The 19,931-nt window shown below is 44.6% G+C and overlaps 1 protein-coding gene across 4 annotated transcripts in view; it reads left to right on the top strand.

The window, feature by feature from the left end:
- LOC137654540 (putative leucine-rich repeat-containing protein DDB_G0290503) overlaps positions 1–19,931 on the top strand; it is a 206,194-nt gene that overhangs the window by 106,888 nt on the left and 79,375 nt on the right. For all 4 annotated transcript variants that reach the window (XM_068388261.1, XM_068388262.1, XM_068388263.1 and 1 more), the window contains 2 exons: positions 5,417–5,653; positions 15,252–15,383. In XM_068388261.1, the coding sequence (XP_068244362.1) occupies positions 5,417–5,653; positions 15,252–15,383 (369 nt within the window). The remainder of the gene's footprint in view (positions 1–5,416; positions 5,654–15,251; positions 15,384–19,931) is intronic.

Here is a 19,931-nt window from a genome sequence, read left to right as displayed (position 1 = left end):
GCCGACCTTCTACTTAAAAAAGGCTTGTTGACAGGAAGAAGAGAAAGCTGCCAGGAGGTCCGCCGCAAGGGGTTGGAGAACTTGCCCTTTCAAAGGAGAGTTAACCTCCCCGGGTCTTGGACTGCTCTTCCTTCCGAGGGAGAGCTTCCCGCTTACGGGGAGAATTGCCGAGAGCTTGACAAAGATCAGCAGCTGCTATCTCGTCGCTGAAAACTGCGCTTCTCCCCTTTGGGCTAGGGAAAGCAAAGTCCAAGGCAAGGTCCTCATTCGAAAAAACATCTCTCTGTTCTGTGACCAGCTTGTGCCGTACGCCTACTCTTCTTCCCCCTGTGGCTGGGGTAAAGCATTGTCCTAGGCGATGTCCTCCTTTGGGGTAACATTCCTCTTGTTTGCGAGAGAAAGCATGTGATCACCTTTTTGGTAACAGAGCAGACTCCCTCTCCGGATGAACCTGCTAAACGTTCCCCTTTGGTGGTCTGTCAGGTGGAGGAGTTTCTGACCCCTCTTCACCCTGGGCATCCTCCTCTCCCTGTGGTAGGAGATGCCCTTTTGAACCTTATGGTTATCTCGTGTCCCTTTGAGTTCTCGTTACGATTATGCTGAGCCTTCGGGTTCACATGACCTCAAGCCTTTGGGCTACTGTTATGCTGAGCCTCTGAGGTCTCTTAACATTGGGTCTTTGGTACCTTGTTGCGCTGAGCCTTCAGGCTCTCATAACCCTTCCCCCTTTGAAGGAAGTTCTGTTCGAACTCCTTTAGTTGGACGTTGAGCGGAAGCACACTCCTTCTTTGGAAGCGGAGCCTTACCCTGTGGGTGTAGGTGCTGCTGCCTGTTGGACTGACTTTAATCTCCCATGGCCGATGACGAAGACATTGCTTCTCCTCCAGGGGCGGCAGAAGAGCAAAGTCCTAGGCATATTCCTCCTCCGGGGGAAATTCTTTCTCATTCGCAAGAGAGAATTGCTTGTGATCAGCATATGGCTTATGCCTATGCTTCTTCCCCAAGGGGGAGGTAGAGCATGGATCTAGGCGATGTTCTCTTTCGGGAGAATATTCCTCTCTTTCGAGAGACTAAGCTTCCAAGCTTTTTGGGCCTCGTGGCGTGTTCCTTACCGCTAGTAAGGAGACGTCCTTTTGAATCATCGGGTTCAAGTCACGCAGTTCCTTCAGGTTCTTGTTACGGTCTCGCTGAGCCTTTGGGCTTGCACGACCCCGGGCCTCTGGGCTCCGGTTACATTAAGCCTTTGGGCTCTCATAACCTGGGACCTTTGGGTCCTCGTCTCACTAGGCCTTCGGGCTGACGGGACCCGAGCCTTCGAGCTCTGGTTATGTTGACCCCTTCGGTTCTCGTAGCTTAGGACCTTTTGGTCCTCATCACAATGAGCCTTCGAGCTCTCATGACCTCGAGCCTCCGGGCTCCCGTTGTGTTGAGCCTTCGGGCTCTTGCAACCTGGGACCTTCCAGTCCTCCTCTCACTAAGTCTTCGGGCTCGTGGGACCCCGAGCCTTCAGGCTCTGGTTATGTAAGCCTTCGGGTTCTCATAGCCTGAGACCTTACGGTCCTCATCGCACTGAGCCTTTGGACCCTCGTGACCCTGAGTCTTTAGGCTCCCATTATGTTAAGCCTTTGGGTTCTCGTAACTTGCGACCTTTTGGTCCTAGTCATGTTGAATCTTCGGGCTCAGGTGGCCTGGAACTTTCGGGTTCCCGTTACACTGACTTCTCGCAACCCCAGTCATACTGAGCCTTCGGGCTCCCATTACGTTGAGCCTTCGGAGTCTCATAACTTGGGACCTTCAGGTCTTAGTCAGGTTGAGCGTTCAGGTTCTAGTAGCACGTAATCTTTGGGTTTACGTTGTGCTGATCCCTTTGGCTCTCGCAACCCCGGTTATGCTGAACTTTCGGGCTCTCGTTATACCAGTTACGTTGAGCCTTTGGGCTCTCTTTCTACTTGTTACATTGAGCCTTTGGGCTCTCGTGACCTGGAGTATTCTACTTCCTGTTGCGCTGAGCCCTCGGGCTCTCGCAACCCCGGTTACGTCGAGCCTTTGCCCTCTCGTAACCTGCGTCACACTAAGCCTTTTGGCTCACGCAACCCTCACCACGCTGAGCCATCGTGCTCTTGTTACAGGTGTTACACTGAACCCCTGGGCTCTTGTAACCCTAGTTGTGTTCTCATAACCTGGAGTTCTGCAAAATCAGAGTCAATCTCACTACCGCTAGGATGGAAGCAGAGCAGAAAGATTTTTTCCCAATCTATTCAGTTCAATCCCTCTAGCAGGTAGGTCTTTACCTGCATTAGGTGGTGGTTTTTCTCACTAGCGAGAAAGTGTTCGATGGCAAGGCCTGGGCTAAAAAACCCTTACATACGAGACTACAACCTTTATGAGAAACTCTCGTCCCATGGAAGTTTTACTTGGCCTTCCAAATATCTCAGCAAATCAAAGGTCGTAGAGAGTATTCTTTTGGAAAAATCTGATTCTTCCTGCTTAGCTGGTGTGCTAATACATTTGTTTTTTGTAAAGAATGAACAGAGCAAGTTGGGTGAATCCTCTGAGATTCAGCCACAATAACAGTTGTCCGCTATCCAGTATGTACAGGGATGGATGTCTTATACCCCGTTGGTTCATGACGTATGCTAGTGACATTGTATTGTACAAAAAGAACAACACTGTCTTCCATATTATTGCCTAGTTGTTCCTGCGTGACATACAAATCTTCGTCCTTTGATTAGGGAGATTTCTTCAGTGCTAGCTGGAACAGTTGTTGAAAATTGATAACGAACAATTATCCGATTGGTTCAGCCATGGTGTTGAGAAGCCCTGCTTCCTTTTCAATCAAAGACTATTCACTTTTTCATTGACAGCTGTATGGCACGGACGTATTATACAGAGCTTCTACAAAACTTCTAATTCCTTCTCTTTTTGCAGTGTAGTTATGGAAATGGAATTAAAGCCAGAATTTTGTGTTTGGCAGGGGAAGGGTGGATGCGGCAACTGCTTCATGGTGGAGACATCTGTGGATCCACTCTTCCAGTGTGCTGCTTGTAGGGGTCATGTCTGTGCTCCAAGTGTCAATTGTGGCCTCAGGTGCAGTGGCAGGCATATGCCCTGTAGGGGAAGAAGTGCACAAGGCGTTCATCGTAGTTGACTGGGCAAGCCCAAGAAGACACTGACAATGTCTGTTGCTGCTGCTGTCCTGGGGAAGGGGACTGCTGCTGCAGCCCGTGTGCTTATGCCCCTCGATCGGTCCCTGGAAAATACACTGCAGGGGTCAGGAGAATATGGATCAACATTGGCTGGTTTTTCAGGCTTTGTTGGTGTGTAAGGAACCCCTAAAGTTCATCACTACCCTTCAGAGCCTGAGGACTCTTCTGTGATCATGCAGACTGTGGACAACAAGTTTGACCTAAGGAAGTCATTGGGTTCATTTGGTCTTCCAAGTATGCCCTCTATAACTTTTTTGAGGGAGTTGGTAGCCAAGGCTGATGCTCCCCTGGTATCCCCGTTGCATTTATATATGACTCATGAATCACCTGTGTTGCCAGTGGTGAAGGCTTTAGTGTCAGGGAGCTTGGTGGTTCCCCCCACCCTAAAAAGAAAGTTAAATGTGGTTGGGTTGCCCCTAGCCTGGCTGGCAACAGGCTGGAGTCAGGGTTGGGGTCAATGCCCTTTGGGCTGTGAAAGGCATGTCCCCAGTGTAATCCCTATCCTTGATCCAGTGCCAGTGTTCCTCGCACCCTTCCCTGTGTCCGTCGCCCCGACCCTTGTGCCCGGGGGTCTTTTGCTTGTTCTTCCTCCCTCAGTGTCAGTGGATGTGCTTTTGGCCCCGCCTCTTGGGGCCTTTTGAGTGTGCCCTCTACTTCTCCGGTGATGGTGGGCCCCAGTGTTGTGGCTCCTGTTGGAGCAACCCATGTGGTTTCTTCCCTCGGGGGAGTGTCGTTGTCGACAGTCCTCAGACCTCAATCACTCTTCTTGCAGAGCCAAGAGCAAGAGCCTGGAAGAGGAAGAAGCGTGTAAGTTTTTATTCCTGCTACGTCTTTTTCTCAGATGAAGTGGAAGAGGTTGAAGTCTAGGGAGGCCAGCCCAGCCATTGTTGCGAACATAGGGTTCCCCTAGGCAATATCTTTCCCTTGGGAGAGGTGGTGCCGGGGCCACAGGTCCATGGTACAGGCCTCCCATAGCTGGTACTTAGAGCCAGGGCCAGAACCTTGTGTAGGCTGTGACCCAGTTCCCGGCTACCCTGGTCCTCCTGGCTACCAGAGTCATGGACGGCCAGGATGTTGTGGCTGCCTTGTAGCCAGCCAGAACAGAGGTTTATGGATTTTTATACTGTCTGTTCAAGGGGGTAATGAAGGAGCTACGGTGACCTCCATCTCCTCCCCTTCTAGGAAAAATTGAAAATAGGTAATTAGAATGTTAGAACCTCCTCTCTCTATCAAAGAGTGATTATTAGAAAACAATAATGTTATTCAGACAAAATACTTGCAACCAATCAGCTAGTAGGAAACTTTTCTGAGCTAAAAAGGCACCCCTGCGAATGAGTGCAATGTTCTTCGGATAAAAACTGAGTATAGGAAGCCTGACACTCACTCTTATATAACATGACTATAGTAATATTAGTTTATTCTCTAACTATCTCCCTTGTATAAGGATATCCATTGGAATATATATTGATTCTCTTCCTGTCTCTTTTGCACAAGAGTTTCCTTTAAAAAAAGGTGAATTTACTCTAATAACCCTGGAATTGGATTTTATTTATCAGTAATTGTATATAATGTACAGTACTCTTTAGTAAGGACAGATATACATAGTTCGATTTTAAAATCATGGTCATATAACATATACTGCAATCATAATCATAAGGATACATCTTTGTTTTTGTTTCAAGTCATGATTAATATTTTATTAGAGTTTTATAAGTACCGTAAGTAAATGATAGTAACACTTGTAACCCTGAAATGTTTTACATATTCTTTTTGTATTTGGTGAGTGTGGTGTCTGTAAACTAAAATTCTGTATAGGAACTTCCTGGGATTTTGAAGAATATAAATATGTTCAATCTGAGAAGTTTCAAATTTGTATACAATATAAATTATAGGTGCTATACATTTTTGGGAAAGAATTTCCTTATGGCTTCCTTTCAGCTTTCTGTTTTGACTGCCATCATCGATTGATTTGGAAGGAATTTTATTTACCGTTGTTGTACAGTACATAGTTTTGTAAAGGCCTTATATGTAAAGGAAGTTGAATGTGTTTGAAGTAGTTCCATTGTATAAAATACAGTAGGTCATAGTAGTATTTATGCAAAAACTTAGATTTGTACTTTCCTATCACTGTAGCATAACCCTTTTTCATTGAGGTCTGTACTTGTATAATATATTTTCCAGAAGTGTAAATTTTATATTATGCTCCTTAGGTTGAAGCTTTAAAAGGCCAGATTCAGGCATTAGAAAGAGAAGTGGAAAAAAAGCAAGTAGATTTAGCCAATTCTAAGAATGAATTAGAAAAGAAGTCGGGTGAACTTAGAAGTACTGAAGACAAGGCTGTAAGCCACCAAGCTAAGCTTAGAGAGGCAGAACATAAAATAGAAGAGTTGGAAAATATCAACATTACATGTAAGGAGGACTTGAAAAAGCTGTCATTAGAGAGAAAGGTAAGTTGTACACTGTATATATATGTAGCATAGATCTTTATGAACTTTTCCCTGTTGAGATTAATACAGCACATTTACATATGAAGGCTGTGAGTTGACCAAATGCTTGCAAAGAATTCTTTTTTTTTCCAATAGTTGTTTCAAATCATTGTTACTGTATAAGCTAACATGAAAAGTTCAGACAGCCTGTAAAATAATTTATTCTTTTTGAAGGTTCGGTATTGGCTTAATTATGTATTCAGTTGGTTGATCCAGTTAGTACAGATTTCAGTCTTTTGACTGTCCACTGTATTTTAAGAAAACAAGAATATGCTTTCAACTTTTTTATTTATCAAAAATTATAATTATATTCCTAGTCTCGTAAATAACATGGCTTGGAACATATTCAAAGGAAAGAACCTCATTATGTTATCTATACTGATGTGTCTAAATCTTAAATGGGTGCTGCAGTATCCTCAGACAAAAAAAGTTGGCTCTCATTACCTAGTCAGTATCAGTATTGACATCTAAACTATCTGCGATTTTATTAGCAACTGACTTTATTAAGATTGAAGTGAAATGAATCATAAGTTTGTCATTTATTCTATTTCAAGAAGTACCACAGAAGCCATAAAAGGTTATGCTTATAAGAAGCAGATTTTATTTTAAATTGAAGAGCTCAATAAATTCTATTCACAAGGGATGAATTTTTAAATACTGTATGTTAGATGCTGCTGGAAGTTAGCAATAGATCTACCACAACAACATTAAATTACTGATAAGGAAAATATAAGTATCATAAAGTATTTTATAGTAAGAAAATGGTGAACAATGTGGAATAATGAATCAAAAAAAAATAAATTAAAACAAATACAGTTAAACCCATTATTTTACCATGGAAATCATCATGCAAGAGGATGGAAGTAATTTTAGCAAGATCATGTATTGATCATACAAAATTTGACCCAAGTGGAGTTAGTGAGACATTTTAACCATTAAATACATTTTTAACAAGTGAGCAAGTCCTGAACGCGGACATGGTCCTCGTAGAGGACATACCTCCGCCAAGGTGACCTAGAGCGCCATATGTCCTAGAATCATGAATTGATGTGACTTCGACTTTCAAGTAACGTTTGACCTTTAATTTAGCTTAACCATTCAATGGCCTTGGCAGTTACCTGACACTGAGGTTGAAGGACTTTTGACTGTTTGTGTGTTGGTAGCATTGGGAAGCTCTTGTGGGTGTGTTCGATTTTAACTTAATATGACATTGATATAATGCACCAATATGACCTTGACCTTTGACCTTTATAAATTTGAACATCACCCATAGGTTGCGCCTGGACTAGGACTTCCCTGTTGGCTTATGCAAAAGTCAGTGCTTTATTTCTGTCTCTTGATATGGCCACTTATGTCATAGTGACACCAGTGACCCCTGTGACCTTGACCTTGGGGTGACCTTGACCAAAATTTAATCAGTTCTTCCATACACATTGGGGAACTACTTGGCCAAGTTTGAAGTGATTCCGTGTAGAAATGTGGCCTCTACGTTGTCCACAGACAGACAGACAAACAGAGAAACAAACAAACAAACAAACAAACAAACAAACCGAACCGAAAACATAACCTCCGCCGCTTGGCGGAGGTAAATATTTAACTTAGCCGGTGAATATATAATAGCTGAGCCTCCGGCGGCTCGACAGAAAAACACACAAAAACTCGCGAGCGATCGCTATGAAGATTGCGGGTGTGCCCACTAGCGCCAACTATCGGCCAGATACCGCATATACATGTAAACAGACCCAATTTTTCTCTGTCGGCCTTAACGACAAGACGTATCAATACTCGCTGTATAACCTGGAGTTTTCTCAACATATTTGGTGAAGTACTTCCTTTTGGTTTGAGCTTTCGCAGTGCAGGTGTTTTATCTTCAACTTAAATCTTGAACTCGTTTTTGGATAGATTTAATTTTTGATGACTTTGGATTGTTTTTTGGACTTTCTTTGACAAATGGCCAACCCTTCCCTTAGTACGGAAGTGTGTTTTAGGCTTTTAGCAATTATCTTATCACGTTATAAATTAATTATAGATTTTCCTCTATATATTTTATATCTCAACCGCCTTTATTAGGCCTCTTCGATTAGCTTTCCATTTATAATAAACATCAAGATAAATTTTAATGATTTGTTTATATGCGACCTTGCCTATTCCTCCTCTAATCCGAGAGTAGGCGGTCCTAACTTGGAAACCGAAGTTAAACAACGTTGAGCCCTTTCAATCGTAAATAACTTTTACAGAGCAAATGATTTAAAACTTATTAAATGAATATTTTTTAGTAGATATTTTATGAAAGATTTTCTTTGAATAGTCTTTGTACTGTTTCAAAGATGAACTAACGTTTAGTTTATTTATGCTACGCAGTTTGCGCTCTATCGTTACGATAGAGAGAGAGAGAATCACGGTTTCACTTTGCAGAAAGAGTAAATCGATTCTGACGTTTTGTTCATTCTTCTTTCAAACTTAAATGTTTTAAATACTATTTTAAAGGAAATTGTTAATTGAAAAACCTTTCAGTTTTTTCCTTTGGTCAAATAACCTGTTTATTGACGAAAGGTAAGTGGGCTCTTCTCTTCGGTGCGAAATCAGAGAGAGAGAGAGAGAGAGAGAGAGAGAGAGAGAGAGAGAGAGAGAGAGAGAGAGAGAGAGAGAGAGAGAGAGAGAGAGAGACGGAGAGAGAGAGAGGAAGAGAGAACGTTCCGATCTTTATTCTCGTCCCAAGCGAGTAACGTTGTTCTCGAGTCAGTTTTTTACTCTCGTCCCTAGTCTCTGTACGGGGAGAAAGGATAAAACGTTTTTAGTTTTTATTCTCGTCCCAAGGCACTGTACGGTGAGAGATTGAAAACGTAGTTTTGAATGAACTAGTGTTTAGTCTCCTTCCCAGCCATTGATCTTTTGATCTTAATATATGTTTACTGTGTTTTGCTTGTATTAATGTGCTTACATTATACGACTGATTTCGCAATTATAACCTTTTGATGAGGGTAGAATTGCGTGCTTCAGGTAGAAATCTGTTTTATTCATACCTAATGTGAATTGTTGAAAAATTCGATTTCAGTGAAGTAAGTGCAAAACAGAAAATCGTAGTGATAAAGTGATAATTGCGCAAAGTGTTATCAGTGTTGCGACCGAGGGTTCGTCTGTTCGTGCCTGTCGTTCGCCTAGTCCGAGACCTCTTGCAAGCTCCCAAGCCCAGGGGAGAAGTAATGTCGTACGACTTATGGGTTCGAGAGGACTTGATCAGCGAACAGACGTTCCCTCTATGGTTTCAGGCGTGTCTCATCAACACCGCCCCTACCATAAGACGAGCGAGACGATTTTCTCCTCGTCATCTGAAGGCTTTTCGCATAAGAAACCGTGGAACAAGGTTTCGGGGGCCTTTAAGCGAAAGTCAGTCCTTTCAGGACAGGTCCACCGTCCTGGTTTTAACCTTTAGGACAGCTCTGACCCTATGCAGTCATCGGAAGACTGCTCGCCGCCTAAACAAAAGCGTAACACAGGCTCCGAGAGTCTTTTTGTAGGCAAGGTTTTGCAGTCACAGACGTTACCCTCGTCTCTTACCGCAACCATTCCCGTTGATCCTAAATGGGTTGTATGGCAAGACATGCAGAATAAGCTTGCCTCTCTTATGGAGGACTATTCTGTTGAGCAGGTTCACGATGATCCTCGCCGCTTAGCTGATCGAGATCTTGGCCGTCAGCCGCCCAAACGAGCCTTTGCTCGTCCTGTTGACATTGACGTTACAAAGTCACGTCAATCGTGTTTTGTAGAGCCTCACTCGATGCAGTCCCGTGTTGACTCTCAGCCGCTTGTGGACGTTCAGCCGCTGCCGCTTGCTCTTGTTGACGTTCAGGACGTTCACCAACCAGCATAGTTGACTTGTTTTGACGTTGAGCGTCAAGCACCGCAGTCAAGAGTTGTTTTGACTGCTCAGTCTAAGCAGTCAAGGCAGTCTCGAGTTGACGTCGAACGTCCTCCCGCACCTGTTGTTGTTACTGGTCAGTCCTTTAAGCAGTTACATGACATAGCGTCCTTGACTGCTACTGATTGCTCCTTTGCATGTGGACTCTGCTTGTCAAGCATTGCCACCACGGCAGGTCTCTCCCTTGCTTGAGACTCAGCTATTGTCGGACAAGGTTCCTTCAGATGAGGAATTTGCTGATCCCCCTCCTACTGATATTCCCTTGAGGACTCTGTTAGACGGAGAGGAGCCTAAAGCTGCTCAGCCCTCTATGGACTTTAAATAAATCATGCTGATTTTTAAGGATCTTTGTCCGGATCTTTTTGTAACTGCTGCTCCTCGTTCGCCTAAACGTCAGAGTTTACACTAGGCCTAGCTACTTCGAAGCCGTTGTTTTATAAGCTAGTGCTCTCTCGCTCTTCTAAGAGAGCTTTACGTTTGCTAGGCGACTGGTTAATCACCAGGAGGAGTTTGGGGGAGACAGCCTTTGCTTTCCCTACTTTTAAGCTGGCTTATAGAGCGAGAGTCTGATATGACACGGGAGAAGTTCTCGGCTTGGGAGTTCCTGCCTCTGCCCAGATAGACTTCTCAAACCTCATAGACTCTCCCTGGCGCCTGGCCATGAGACGCTCCAAGATTTTATGGTCGACTTCAGAGCTAGACCATATCCTGTTAGGAGTTTTTTTCGAGCGTTTGAAGTTTTGCTGTACAATTATGTCATGCATAAACAAGGCTTTCAGGGATGGCTCCAATGATCTGACAGCCACGTTCTCTGCAGGAACAAGTCCCTCAGGGATGGCTCCAATGATCTGGCAGCCATGTTCACTGCAGGAGTACGTAAGAGGCAAGTGCGCTCAATGTGTTCATTGTCAAGAAAAACTTCACGATGAAGTCTACCAGGCTGTCTTGACAGCATTAATGGAAGGCGACTGGATGGTCTCTCTCAACCTTCAGGAGGCATACTTCCACATTCCTATACACCCGGATTCCCAACCGTTTCTGAGGTTTGTTTACAGTAATGTGGGGTATCAGTTTCGAGCCCTGTGCTTTGGCCTCAGTCCTGCTCCTCTCGTGTTTACGAGGCTCATGAGGAATGTGGCAAAATCCCCCCATCTATCGGGGATCCGAGCCTCCCTGTACTTGGACGACTGGCTTCTCAGAGCATCGTCCAGTCTTCGCTGTCTGCAGGATCTACATTGGACGTTGAGTCTGGCATGGAGTTGGGACTTTTAGTCAACCTAAAAGTCCCAACTGATCCCATCCCAGATTATTCTATATTTGGGGATGGAGATTCGCAGTCCAGTTTTTTTGGGCTTTTCCGTCTGCCACCCGAATAGAACAAGCCCTGCTCGAAGTCCAACTAATGCTGAAAAGAGAACGTTTGTTCAGTCAGGAGTTGGAACAGTCTCGTAAGGACTCTCTCATCCCTGGAGCAGTTTGTCTCACTAGGGAGACTACACCTTCTGCCTCTCCGGTTCCATCTAGCCTCTCACTGGAACTAGGACAAGACGTTAGAGACGGTATCATTCCCAGTCTCCGAACCAGTAAAGGCATGCCTGAAATGGTGGGACAGCAATATCAGTCTGAGAGAGGGACTATCCCTAGCAGTCAAGAACCCAAACCACGTGTTGTTCTCAGACGCGTCGGATTTGGGTTGGGGTGCGACCCTGGACGGTCGGGAATGCTCGGGTCTGTGGACCTCAAGTCAGAAGAGCATGCACATCAACGGCAAGGAGCTATTAGCAGTCCACTTGGCCTTGATGATATTCGAAAGCTTCTTCGAAACTAAGTGGTAGAGGTCAACTCAGACAACACCACAGCTTTGGCGTACATCTCCAAGCAAGGAGGCACACACTCCTTCACGCTGCTCGAGATCGCAAGGGACCTTCTCTTATGGTCAAGTAATCGAGGCATCTCCCTGTTGACGAGATTCATCCAGGGGGACTTGAACGTCTTGGCAGACTGTCTCAGTCGGAGGGGTCAGGTGATACCCACGGAATGGACCCTCCACAAGGACGTGGGCAAGAGTCTTTGGGCTACTTGGGGTCAACCCACCATAGACCTCTTTGCCTCCTCGTTGACCAAAAGGTTACCAATCTATTGCTCTCCAGTCCTAGATACAGAAGCAATCCACATAAACGCGTTTCTACTGGATTGGTCTCTTCTGGACTTATATGTATTCCCACCATTCAAGATAGTCAACAAGGTACTGCAGAAGTTCGCCTCTCACGAAGGGACAAGGTTGACGTTGGTTGCTACCCTCTGGCCCGCGAGAGAGTGGTTCACCGAGGTACTTCAATGGCTGGTAGACTTTCCAAGAAGTCTTCCTCTAAGGGTAGATCTGTTACGTCAGCCCCACGTAAAGAATGTCCATCAAAGCCTCCCCGCTCTTCGTCTGACTTCCTTCAGACTATCGAGAGACTCTCAAGAGCTCGAGGCTTTTCGAAGGAGGCAGCCAGTGCGATTGCAAGAGCGAGGAGAGCTTCTACCATTAGAGTATACCAGTCGAAGTGGGAAGTCTTTCGAGACTGGTGCAAGTCAGCATCTGTGTCCTCGTCCAGTACCTCTGTAGCCCAAATCGCAGATTTTCTTTTACATCTGAGAAAGGTTCGCTCCCTTTCAGCTCCCACGATTAAGGGCTACAGGAGCATGTTGGCTTCGGTCTTTCGACATAGAGGCTTAGATCTTTCCAACAATAAAGATCTCCAAGATCTCCTTAAGTCTTTCGAGACCTCTAAGGAACGTCGTTTGGCAACTCCTGGATGGAACTTAGACATGGTCCTAAGGTTCCTCATGTCAGACAGGTTTGAGCCATTACATTCAGCCTCCCTGAAGGATCTCACCCTCAAGACACTTTTCCTAGTGTGCTTGGCTTCGGCTAAAAGGGTCAGTGAACTTCATGCCTTCAGTAAGAACATCGGCTTTTCTACAGAAAAAGCCACTTGTTCACTTCAACTTGGTTTCCTGGCCAAAAATGAACTGCCTTCTCGTCCTTGGCCTAAATCTTTTGATATTCCTTGCTTATCAGAGATCGTAGGCAACGAACTGGAAAGAGTATTATGTCCTGTTAGAGCTCTTAAGTTCTATTTAGCTCGTACTAAGTCATTACGAGGTAAATCTGAGGTATTATGGTGCTCAGTTAAGAAACCATCATTGCCTATATCAAAGAATGCTTTGTCATATTTTATCAGATTTTTAATACGAGAAGCTCATTCTCTCTTGAATGAGAAAGACCGATGTTTGCTTAAGGTTAAGACGCACGAAGTTAGAGCTATAGCAACCTCCGTGGCCTTCAAGCAAAATAAATCTCTGCTAAGTATTATGGACGCGACTTTTTGGAGAAGCAAGTCAGTGTTCGCGTCATTTTACTTAAAAGATGTCCAGACTCTTTACGAGGACTGCTACACACTGGGTCCATTCGTTGCAGCGAGTGCAGTAGTGGGTGAGGGTTCTACCACTACATTACCCTAATTCCAATATCCTTTTTAATCTGTCTCTTGAAATGTTTTTAATATTGTTTTTTGGGTTGTACGGAAGGCTAAGAAGCCTTTCGCATCCTGGTTGATTTGGCGGGTGGTCAAAGTCATTTCTTGAGAGCGCCCAGATTAGGGGTTTGAGGAGGTCCTGTTGTATGGGTTGCAGCCCTTAATACTTCAACTCCTGGGAGTCTTTCAGCATCCTAAGAGGATCGCTGGGCTTCATGAGGAAGACAGACTAATAAGGCAGAGTAATCGTCTAAGTCAACTTCCTTACCAGGTACCTTTATATATTTGGGTTTTGTTATGATATAACTGTCAAAAACTCTAAGCATATACGCTGTAAACTTAATTAACTCTGGTCTCTACCCACTACCATGGGTGTGAATCAGCTATTATATATTCACCGGCTAAGTTAAATATTTAAAAATGATATTTTAATTATAAAATAAATTTTTGAATATACTTACCCGGTGAATATATAAATTAAAGGCCCCCCCTTCCTCCCCGATAGAGACCCAGCGGGATGAGAAAAATTGGGTCTGTTTACATGTATATGCGGTATCTGGCCGATAGTTGGCGCTAGTGGGCACACCCGCAACCTTCATAGCGATCGCTCGCGAGTTTTTGTGTGTTTTTCTGTCGAGCCGCCGGAGGCTCAGCTATTATATATTCACCGGGTAAGTATATTCAAAAATTTATTTTATAATTAAAATATCATATTTTGTTACTGTTCTGTTTTTAAAACATATTTTGGTCAAAAAACATTATCTGACATTCTATCTGATTTTATTATTTTTATATTTTTAAGAAACAGGTTTAATTGATAAAATTTAGATATCTATTTATCATAGGGTTTAATTTGTTATTAATTTTCTATCAATAAGATTTAATATATTTATTTGGGCTAGCTCTGCATGTATCAAAGTTCAATTCATGGGGCTGGTAAGTCTCTATCCCTTTGATAAAAATCAATAATTTAACTATCCATACTGAAAGTCTCCAGTACACTATTTGGTAATTTAACATGCAGATAACAATGGTTATAGGGCGAGATGTAAGCTTCTTGAAGGAAGTGGGTAGCATTTTGATGAAAAGCAGGAAAAGCAAAGGTTAAAAGTTGATAGCAGGTTTTACAAAAATGTGCCTGATTCAGCATAGAAGGGTAACTCAAGGTTGGCAAATCTGTACTATTTGATTATCTATGTAACCTCTTATTCTCATGTTTGTCCTTTTAAGTGTACAGTATGTGAAAGTGTTGTTTGTTCATGATTAAATAATTCCATGCTCATTTGCTCTTTCCCAGTTCCTTCTATCCCATAACAGTACATATTTAAGTATGAGCCAAACTTGTCTGTGCACCCACTGCTTAGTAAAAGTGTGGATATGAGTGGATCTACTGTAAGCCGGGAATTTCGTGGGGCAGTTTTATTTTTTCTATTTTCGCAGTAAGAATTTTAACAAAAATAAAACTACCATGAATATTTCAGGGAATTTGATCAAATTACCCCCCCAAAAAGTAATATGCAACGAACTAACCATATCCAACACAGACAACAACCTTGTCAAAATAATCTAATTATGCGAAAGATGCACATTTACAAATCAGTTTTCTACTACAACATACAAGGTATTTGAATAAAAACAAAATGTAATATTAACACACATTTACTGTATTCATTATTCACACATATACTGTATTGTATTAAAATTTTAAACATACAAAAGTTTGCTGATGTTTAGCAGACAACAACCAAAACTTATGCATCTTTCTTTTAGACAACTAATTTAGAACAAAAAATATACTGTTTACATTATTTAGTCATTTACAGTCATTTCACAGTTAGTGCAACAAGTCTTACTAGTAGTAGTATAAAATTATTGCTAGCTTAGCTACTGTACTAATAATATGAGTGATTAATTATTGTCAGACTAGCCTAGGGTACTTCTTAAGTTACTTCCCCTATCTGTGCTTTGACTATATCCTCAACCCCATTTGAAATATTGGTGCAGATACAGTAGGGATTATTGTATCTTTTTTGATGGAATGTGATTATTATATTAGATCTTATAGTAAAATTAATGTGCTGATAAATATTGTTAGCGAATTTTTTTTTTTCACTAGACTATGGAAGCAAAGCTTGAAGAATCTTCACAGAAAAAAGCATCATCTCCTCATCATAAGACTCTCCAAACAACAAATCAAAGTACTCCAAGGAGTGAACGACATTGGCTTGAAATAGTAACACATTTGAAGGTTAGTTGTAGATACAGTAGCTTTTATGTGTATTAAAGCATTGCTTTTGTTACAATACCTTTCAGTTGTTCCCATACTAACAAACCTTCCATTATTTATTTGGATTATCTTTCGGCGAAGCTGGAAGGTAGGCATTAGCCTTAAAGTGCGAGGTGGGGTGGCTGGGGGGTTACCCAACCACCTCTATATATACTCTCACATCTGTGAGTTATGTCACTCTCTTCTGGCTCGGTAGAGAGTGGACATCTCCTTTCTCTCCTCCCAAGGCCGTCATTGGAGATCTTTAATTGCTTTTTCTTGTCAGATGTGCGCGATTTCTTCGGATCGCCTTCATGCGGACCTGTTCTGGGTGCAAGGTTGCTGCGTGTGGTACCTTCATGTCAACGCTGGATACCGACCCGCACTCTCTGTGACCTTCGTGTAGAGGGCATCGTTGCGAGCAAGGTTCGCTCTGCACTGACTGTAGGGAGTGGCCTGCCTTCCAATGGGAGAAATTTGGGCGGCGCAGAAAGAAGAAGAATAAGCCCGATCTTTTCGCCTCAGGGGCGAGGAAAGCGTGTTCTTCTTCCTCTCGCTTTCCCAAATCTCTTTCTAAAGCTCCTTTTCGTTCGTGTTCTTCCGAGGGATGATCGAGCAGGAGCTCAGACCAACTAACTCATTGGCAACCCCGGGTAATGGGGGTTAGTTGCTTCCCCTAGAGGAGCAACTTCACCTCCAGCCACCGGGGAGCCATTTTCGAGACCTTGGGGTTTCTCCCTCTTCGAAGGAGGAACTTCTTCGTCTCCTTCAGCGCAGTGCCAGGAAGGATCCTTCTCCAGAGCCTTCAACATCTCATACTTTGGAACTGTGCGAAGTCCATCTGTCACCCTTTCCTCGACCTTCCACGTGCAGACAAGGCGATCGCTTGCGTTTGCCCCTCCAACCGCCTCCTGCTGACGACAATCCTACTCACCATCCTAGGACCTCGTCGTCCTGTAACCTCCAACCTTCTCTTTCTTCCCACTGGAGCCCTTCGGTTACAGGTGATGATGCTCCAGAAACCAGTACTCCTCCCACTAACAGTGCAAAAGGACAAGCCTCTCCATCTCCTCGTCCTTCTGGACACTCTTCTCCTGACGATGATCAGAAGATCATCTGGATCGTAGGTCATCAGTGCTCTCCTCGGAGGCATTAATCTTCATGAGGAGAAGTTTCGCGATCGCGCTCCGCACAATCACTAGCATTCCAGTCTAGACCCAGATCCAAACGCTCGCTTTCTAGATCACGAGGACGATGCTCGCGAGGATGAAGCTCCTGTTAACGAGGGCAACGTTCATGCTCGCAAGGGCGCCATTCACAAGAACGATGTTCACGTTCGCAAGCTAGGCATTCATGACTCTCACGCTGTTCTTGAACGAGAGTTAGACGCTCCTGTTCACGAACAGTTCATTCACGATCGGGGTCTAGATGTTCCTCGTCTAAAGGTAGAGGTAGGCGTTTGCGCAGTCCATCAGTGCTTAGCCCCTCAACCCGTCCTTCTCCTTAACGACCCCGGACTGAACCTGATCACGAGACTGACCGTCCCTCAGACAGGCATCCAGGTAAACCTCCAGTGCCTTTTACCGCCTGGGGTGTTTTGCCCAAGCGTTCGCTATGCAACGCTCAGAAACACGTCCTGAAGTGACGCGTTCTCCAACGCTTAGGGTTGCTCTTACTCAGAGGCCCTCTCTACCTACTTTGTCAGACGTAGGTACTTCTTTGCTGCAGCAGGAATGTGTTAGACCTTCCTCATCCAGTATGGCTCCTAGTGCTCCCATTGCGAGCACTTCTGCTAGTGAATTGTGCCCGTTGTCTCATGAAACTTATGATTTTGCGCGTGAATCTTGCGATTTTGTGCGCAAATTTTGCGATTTTGCGGGCAAATCAGCAATTTCCGCGAGCCATTCGTGAGCAGAGGTGTCGGAACCACGAGCAAGTGCGGCACCAACACCTCCGCCTCCAGCTTCTACCACCTCCAGTGGCAGGCCTATGCCCTTTCAAGAGGGTTTTAAGGAGCCTCCTAATAGGTTCGCTAATGTCCCTATTAGCCCGGATCATTCTTCTCGTCTGTCGAAGGAACATGTTCTTCTGCCGCAGAGACTCTCAGCATACTTCCAGATCCCAATCCATCCATCTTCAAGGAAGTACTTCAGATTCAGTCTAGACAACAAGAAATACCATTTCAAGGTGCTGTGCTTCGGTCTTTCCACGGCACCTCAGGTCTTCACGAGAGTGTTTGGCCTAATGTCATCATGGGCTCACAGGATCGGCATCCGTCTCCTTCGTTATCTGGATGACTGGCTATTCCTAGCAGACTCAGTGGCAACCCTTCTTCAGCACCGAGACAAGCTTCTGAGGCTTTGTCAAGATCTGGGGATCATGGTAAATTTCAAGAAGTCACACTTGCTTCCCTCTCAACGACTGGTATACCTAGGAGTGATAATAGACACCAACCTTCACAAAGCCTTTCCATCAGACGACAGGGTAGTGAAGCTGAGGAAGATTGCGAGACCTTTCCTCATATGAGAAGAGTTCCCAGCCCTGAGGTGGCTATGTCTCCTCGGGCACCTATCATCTCTCGTCCGTCTAGTTCCCAACAGCCACCTCAGGATTCAATCTCTCCAGTGGCGGCTGAAGTCCACCTGTAATCAGGCTTCAGAATACCCAGAAATCTTTATTCCCATGGGATCAGAGCAACGGATGGACCTCAATTGGTGGCTGGCAGATGAGAATCTGCTAAAGGACTTCAATCTTCTTGTCCTCCCCAGGATTTGTTGCTCTTCACAGATGCATCAAAAGAAGGATGGGGGGCCCACATGCTGCACCACACGACCTCAGGCCTTCGGTCAGAGTTCAAAAAGTACCAACACATCAATCTCTTGGAGATGAGGGCTGCCTTTCTGGCCCTTCAACAGTTCCATCAGTTCTTGGCAGGCCACTCAGTGGTGGTAATGAATGACTACACCACAGTAGTGGCTTACATAAACAAGGAAGGTGGTCCTTTTTTGCAGCCCGTATCCCATCTTGCAGTAGAAATACTGAGATGGGCGGTGGCAACCCTTCTTTAGCACCGAGACAAGCTTCTGAGGCTTTGTCAAGATCTGGGGATCATGGTAAATTTCAAGAAGTCACACTTGCTTCCCTCTCAACAACTGGTATAAGTAGGAATGATGCTAGACACCAATCTTCACAAAGCCTTTCCATCAGACGACAGGGTAGTGAAGCTGAGGAAGATTGCGAGACCTTTCCTCATATGAGAAGAGCTCCCAGCCCTGAGGTGGCTATGTCTCCTCGGGCACCTATCATCTCTCGTCCGTCTAGTTCCCAACAGCCGCCTCAGGATTCAATCTCTCCAGTGGCGGCTGAAGTCCACCTGTAATCAGGCTTCAGAATACCCAGAAATCTTTATTCCCATGGGATCAGAGCAACGGATGGACCTCAATTGGTGGCTGGCAGATGAGAATCTGCTAAAGGACTTCAATCTTCTTGTCCTCCCCAGGATTTGTTGCTCTTCACAGATGCATCAAAAGAAGGATGGGGGGCCCACATGCTGCACCACACGACCTCAGGCCTTCGGTCAGAGTTCAAAAAGTACCAACACATCAATCTCTTGGAGATGAGGGCTGCCTTTCTGGCCCTTCAACAGTTCCATCAGTTCTTGGCAGGCCACTCAGTGGTGGTAATGAATGACTACACCACAGTAGTGGCTTACATCAACAAGGAAGGTGGTCCTTTTTCGCAGCCCGTATCCCATCTTGCAGTAGAAATACTGAGATTCGGTAACACTATCAGCTCGCCTCATTCCAGGCAAGAGGAATGTGCTCGTAGACAACTTGATCAGTGCGACTCAGATAGAGGGTTCTGAATGATCTTTGGATCATCTAGTAGCCTACAAAGACCTGACTATCGGTTTCTTTGACTGTGGATCTGTTCATAACGACCCTGAACTTCAGGCTCTCGTTGTAGTGCTCCCCACTCCCGGACCCCAAGGCTCTCTGGCAAGATGCATTCCAGCAACGGTAGGATAACATCAACGTTTACGCCTTTCCCCCATTCTGCCTAATGAGAAAGGTACTTAACAAGACCAGAACATTGGTCAATGTTCCTCATAGCTCTGCTATGGCACCACGCAGAATGGTTCTCAGGCATTTTGCAACTCCTCACGGAGCTTCAGAGAGAACTTTCTCCACAACACAATCTACTTAGACAACCACACCCCAACATCTTTCACAAGGCAGTACAGTAGTTTCGCTTTAACTTAACGCCTGGAGACTATCCAGCATCTTCTCTCTCAGAGAGGCTTTTCACAACAAGTTGCGAAAAGAATATCTGGGCACCTGCGAAGGTCATCAGCAGCAGTCTACCAGGCAAAGTGGAATGTCTTCTGTGGTTGGGGTCTTGGAAGGGGGTATCTCTCCACTCGATGCCACTATTCCAGCAATAACGGAGTTCTTCGAGATTGATTGATTGATTATCAGTTGTGTGGCATCCTGACATCTAAGGTCATTGACACTATATATCTGCGAGAGG

Source organism: Palaemon carinicauda, chromosome 15 (assembly GCF_036898095.1).
Source record: "Palaemon carinicauda isolate YSFRI2023 chromosome 15, ASM3689809v2, whole genome shotgun sequence".
In the NCBI taxonomy this organism is placed as follows: Eukaryota; Metazoa; Arthropoda; class Malacostraca; order Decapoda; family Palaemonidae; genus Palaemon; species Palaemon carinicauda.
This window is presented reverse-complemented; position numbering and strand designations above follow the sequence as displayed.